This window comes from Empidonax traillii, unplaced genomic scaffold (genome assembly GCF_003031625.1).
Source record: "Empidonax traillii isolate 1590-97213 ecotype Southwest subspecies unplaced genomic scaffold, ASM303162v1 scaffold235:size1242204, whole genome shotgun sequence".
Taxonomy (NCBI): Eukaryota; Metazoa; Chordata; class Aves; order Passeriformes; family Tyrannidae; genus Empidonax; species Empidonax traillii.
The window spans coordinates 1-5,976 of NW_020955428.1; the positions used below are offsets into that span (position 1 = coordinate 1).

At 42.4% G+C, this 5,976-nt stretch overlaps 1 protein-coding gene across 1 annotated transcript in view; it reads right to left on the reverse strand.

Moving 5' to 3' along the window:
- Nucleotides 1-54: 54 nt before the first annotated feature.
- The window catches only part of LOC114059588 (solute carrier family 22 member 2-like), a gene marked incomplete at its 3' end in the record, with an annotated part of 7,555 nt that continues 1,633 nt past the window's right edge, over nt 55-5,976 (reverse strand). Inside the window, exons 2-6 of the mRNA XM_027888197.1 lie at nt 4,835-4,865; nt 4,545-4,648; nt 3,425-3,579; nt 1,153-1,321; nt 55-169 (exon numbers count right to left, since the gene is read on the reverse strand). Coding sequence (XP_027743998.1) covers nt 55-169; nt 1,153-1,321; nt 3,425-3,579; nt 4,545-4,648; nt 4,835-4,865 — 574 coding nt within the window. The remainder of the gene's footprint in view (nt 170-1,152; nt 1,322-3,424; nt 3,580-4,544; nt 4,649-4,834; nt 4,866-5,976) is intronic.

Below are 5,976 nucleotides of genomic sequence, written 5' to 3' on the forward strand. Positions count from 1 at the left end.
GGAACTGATAGAAGGTGATGCTTATTTACATGCATAAGCAAACCCTGAGCTCACCTCAAAATGGGAAGGCAACTTTTTCTGATTTTTTTTAGCTATATCACTGACAATTTTCATAGCTTTGTCATTTTTTCCTTGAGATATCAGCCACCTGGGAGACTCTGGGAGGCACCTGCAACACAAGTGGATGACATTATATACCAAAACATAAAGCCCACACAGTGCTTCCATGTATGGAGAGAGTGCTTTGACTGAATTGAGGCAGATGGCTTTTCTGTTTAGGTGGGTGGGTTTTGTTTGTTACTTCCCACTTCCACAATCAGGAAAAAGTAGTATATCCCACAGCTGAGATTAGAAGAGAAGCAGTTGAGGTAGTGACTTTAATCAAAGAAGAGTTTATTAAGGATAAATCAGGGAAAGGTGGCCAATATCATGACCCAATCATCTTAACCATCCCATTCACCACAAACGGCTCTTCTTGGAGAGCCATTTTTCAGTTCTGGCATTACAGGTTAAGAAATAGTAAATAAGCTAGAACTGGCTTACCAACTCAAAAATATGGAAGAAGGCAACATTTTTTTTCTACTATTCCTAACCCCTTGACACATCCAGAAAGTTTATAAAATCCAAAGCACTCAAACAAACAAAAAAATCAATTAAAAAGAGAAAGGAGAAATAAAAATTAAGGTGAGTCCACATGCTTTTTTTTTTTTTTGATTGGACCGCAAAAACCTGCAAATTTTTTCCTTAAAATAACGTGCTAACAACATGCTACAGTTATTTTAGCATTAGACAATATCTCAACCATATTTTCAGTGTAGAGTCCGCTAAATTATGCCAAGGGACTTATTTTCCTTTATGAAATGCTTAAATAAAATAAATTATATTAATTTTCTTTTCCTCTAGTGTTTTTCAAAGAGATCTGTCTTTTAAAATACGTGTCAGGTCAGGTGCCCAGGCTAGGATTCAGTAAGGTCTCAGTTGCTGAGGCATCTTATATTTCCCTCTCCTTTTTGCTGTGAACCTCTTCTTTGCACCCAGAGGTGTGCACAACCAAGAAGGAATGCCAAGTCTCTTTCAGTATCAAGCCTCAGAAGCAGGAGAAGCTGGTTTGTTTTGGGATTGTGGGCAGAGGTACAACAGAAGCCCATTTACCAGTAGTAGAGAAGGAAGAAGCAGGTCGGCAGAGTGACAGTGAGCTGCAGCCACCGCCAGTGAGGGATGGCATAAGCGATGGCATCAAAGACCAGGAGCCCAACGGAGAAGGCCGTCTGGTAGAGGATGCCCACCGTCCTCCGGTACTGTGGACCGACAACTTCTGTCACTGCAAACACGCACAAAGACAGGTGAATGCCACAACCACCCAGCACAGGAGTAACTTGCTGTGTGGGGACACTGGAAGACCAGTGCCATATTAACACCTTGAAGAAACCATCTTGGTTAATCATGGGCTTCCCAGCATGTCTCCAGAAAAAAAATCCCCTAATGCTTATAGGGAAAGGTTTGCTTTTCTGTCACCCAAACTTCAGCAAAGAAGAAAACACCGCTCCAGGTCTTATACTGGCCTAAGACATTCAGTACTGTCCTCTGTCATGGAGATCTTTGAGTAAAACAAGCATTTGACAAAGTGCACAGACAATTTCATTGTATAATCTAATGCCAACATACACAATGTCTCCAACATAAAAACAAAGCAGAATATTTTGTTTCCAAAGTGCCAGCTTTCAGCCTGCATCTCACTCCAAGCATGCAAGCCTGCATCACAGGATGGCACAGAGCTCCTTGGTCAGGATGGTATCACAGTTCATCTGCACTTTGCAACTCCACATCAAAAACATAGACCCACAGACTAAGTCTTGTTGATACAGAGTTAAAAGTAACTATTCCAGCAGGCAGGCATATGTGCACTCAACATTTTGTGTGCAGTTGTATGATTTCAAGAAAGCAAACTAATTAGGAAAGTAGCAGAGAGCAGTTATTAAGCAACTAAAGGAAGCGCTGAGTTTTGGAATTACAGATTATCTAATACTGCTTGGCCAAATAATGCACAAAGACATCTCCTCAGGCTCAGTAGGACTGAGCCAAAGGCAGCTGAAGTGTAGACAAGTGCCCCAGGAGAGCAGGGTAACAAGGTTGTTCTGTCCTTGTGCCCTTCCCTGGGCAAGCATTATTGGCCACCCTTAGGGGCCTTCAGGGCTGATTCTGGGTGACATCTTTTTTATGAGAGAGTTTCAAGAGAATCCAGAATAAGATGTAACTGAGGGAAAATATCAGGACAGGGCAAGTCATTGTCTTGAAAGGGACTTTGTGCTCTGAAATAGCATAAAGTTCCCCAGAAGAGATGATGAGGATTTCATTTGTGGAAAGAAAAGATTTAAGAGGCCAAGCAAGTATCTACAAATGCACTGGAAAGAGTAATTATGCCTTAGCAGAAGATAGTCTGCACTGTGGGATAGGTGCTTTTGTTTTATTTATACCAGACACTATATAACTGCAGAAGTAAGATGTCCCCACTAAAAGACTTAATGGAGGCTTAGGGCATTGACATTTACATTTTTACCACTATCACTGTGAACCGTATCACTCAGAGCTATCTGGTAGAGCCACCTGATGTCCTAGTCCAGATAAGGCTCTATTAGTCAGCATTTAAAATAATTAATCTGCTGCTTGAGTGATTGCTTGGTATTGGGTATTTCATACAAGGGATTGAACTCCATTCCAGAGAAATTAGAGAAATCACAGGGAGCTCCACCCTGCACCAGAAAATGGTCCTGAGATGGCCCCGAACCCAACCTGGCCACACAGCAGTGCTTCACCACCAGATACAATTGGTGCAGGGCACTGGGAGAAGCATCCACAGAGGTTGGCTCCTCTAATGGCTTAGCCTCCATTCAGACAAGTGGATACACAGGTATACAAACACTTTGTCTTTCTCAGCAAGTACAGGCTACAGGTTCTTCTACAGTTATTTTTAGGCTGCAAAGCCTCTGTTTGGCCTTTAATGCTCTTTGTGCCATAAAAATGCCTCTGCTTTTCCCCACCCTCTTCCTGCCTCCTCTGTCATCATCCTGTCTGGAGCAGATGCAATCTGCCTGGAGCCATCACCTTCCCCAGCCAGAGCACGATGGGAGGAAGAGGAGCCCAGGTGCCCAGATCTGCAAAGGTGAGCTGTGCCATAGGAAAAAAGCCTGTCTCAAGGTAACAGCCCTCATATACCACAACTTGATGGAGCTTTGAAAGCTACTATTGTTCCTCCCTAATGACAGTTCTTGAAAAAATCTTGAGAAGTCAAAGAGGGAGAAAACTCCTTGATATAACACCACGGGAGGCATTTTTTTAATGGTTTTTGTTCAGGTTTTTTTTAGTTGAGGTTTTCCCTTTATCTTCTACAGATAGTCTTATGCCTGGGAGAAGTTTTGGAACTCACCCAGGATGTAGCCTGCAGTCCAGCAGCCCTTGCTGACCAGCCCTTGCAGGAACCGGATGATGACTATCCACAGGTAGGTGGGCACAAAGACCAGAAGGATTCCACAGATAATGTTTGCAAAAATTGTGGTTAAGAGGCAAAATTTACGGCCAAACCTGGATTGGAAAATAATATGCATGAAGCAAACCACTAGTCATGAAAGCACAGGCATTTTAAAGTAGTAAGAGTTTTGTGTATCTTTGAGGGGAAAAAAAATCCAATTTTGCTATACAAGGGATAGAGACATGCTTTTATCCTCTGCTCATTCTTCATTTATCTGCTTTTCTAATCTATGAAAAGTTCTTGTCACAGTTGCTCTGCAATTCTGCAATAACTTTCAGAAAAGAAAGAATAGTTCCATATTTACATATATTATATTGGGGGTAAAAAATAAGTTGGTATTATTACTAGATTTATAAAGGGTTTATATACCACAATCTTAATCTTCAAAACTCTAGTACGTGTGGATCTCATTATAAGGGAGCTGCATTTCACAGCTGAAGCAACTCAGAGCCTGCTATTTTAACAGTCCTAGGCAAGAGGGGAACAAGGAGGAAAATGGGTCATCAGATCCTGGCAGCTGTTCCTCTTTAATGCCAGGTGCCTGAATTAGGGAGTTTGACTCTGCTGGCTCTGAACAGCTAAAGAGATTTCTGCTTTTTCACAGTGACTGCTGCTGCACCCATCTGGCAATCTCTCTGCAAACAATTTCTAAGTTTCTCCAAAGGAAGCAAGATGATCCCAAGCTGTAGCCACACAGAGTGTAACAGATAAGTGGGAGCTTCAAAACAGCAATTCCTGGCTTTGGTCAACACTCCAGGGTTCTGATGTGGCACAGTAGGAAGTTTGGGGTGTACAGTACTAAAATAATCCTTGCAGGCTTTGCAGGACTCACTGAGCAGATCTATGCCAACCGCCAAGTATAACCCAAGAAGCAGGGTACTTGCTCCTCACACTGTGATTAAACATCCAGGTGGCCGGCCTTATTTTGAGAAGAGCAGAGATTATATCAGCTGCACAAGTTTGGCTGCTGAACACCAATAAGGGAGGTCAGAGGATTTTGCTGTCGGCCCACACATACCTGTCTGCGATGTAGCCAATGACTACGGAGCCAATAAGAAACCCAGCATTCACAGCAGACTGAAAGAGGTCCAACTTCCAGGAATCCTCACACACGAGGTCAAACTAAATGAGCAACCACAGTCAGAGGCAAAAGGCTGAAATGAGGAGCTGGCTCACATCCACATCCTCTTCAGTTAAAGATTTAAACTTGTTTCTGAGTCAACGCTTGTTTTGTCACTCAAGTTAGTAGGATTTCTGTGTGCTAAATGTCCAGCATTAAAAACTGGAACAAGCCCTGGAGCAGCTTACTGGTTTTTCCAATTCACGTTTCATCTCTTTGCTGGAAAGAGCATAGGCGAGTTATTACCCATCAAAACTGGCACCCTAACTTGTGTTGGCCTTTGTTGATCAAACCATCATGGATCTGATGATCACACTGGGTTTTTCAAACAGCTTTTTGTATGCATCTGGAAAGCAGGTATTTTGTATTCAGGACAAAGCTTTATATTGCATGGGTATCCACATATATTTGCCATCTGGTCTGACTTTTCATATTTTACTTGTAGATATACATAAAACCTACTAAAAAGCTACTAAGAACTCTCTTAACATGACTGAGGATCCCTTCTCATCCTGCTGGTAACTAAGTTTAATTGAATCTACGCACCTGAACACAAAACCAGATATTTCTCCTGATGCTCTGTGGGGCTCTCCATGAGAGTATTCTTCTATATGCAAATATTTCCTTTGGCCAAAGTAACACTTCCTACACTGTGCTACCCTTTCCCTTGCTTAGCTGTTAGAGAGCAACAGGACTCACTGATAAAATACACACACAGGCATGTGACGTGTGATTATCCCATAAGAGAAGTGGCCCATGAGCCCAGCTTTGCACCCCCTTCAGCACGAAAGGGAAGACAAGTGATGTGAGAGCATGACTGCATGAACCCATACAGACTGCAAGTTTTTAGCTTCCCACAATCTCATGAGATAATGGTGGGGTCATGCGAATCACAGCACCTGCTGGAGCCTTTTGCAGCAAGATGTGCCTGTGAGCTGCTGCTGTGCAGAAGGCCTGGGTTACCCTTCGTTTGATGTGCCTCACTTCAATATCATACACCCCATACCTTGCCTGAAAGAAGTACACCTACAGTATAACATCATATATCTAGTTCCAACCTCTCACAAAACTGTAAATTCCGAAGTTGATAGAGCACAGAATTTACCTGGTCCTCTGTTTGTGTTAGACATATAGGGAAAAGAATCCTGACCTCGATGATCCCTAAAAATTTGGTGGAATTTTCTATAATGAAATCATCCCAGTTACTGGTTTATTTTTAAAGTTCAGGCACCTAAACTGCTAAAGAACAGCAAGTAGCTTAAGTACCATTTTCAGTTTATTCTCACCCCTTCTGAGAACACAAAACAGCCATCAGCTTTTCTGCAGTTTA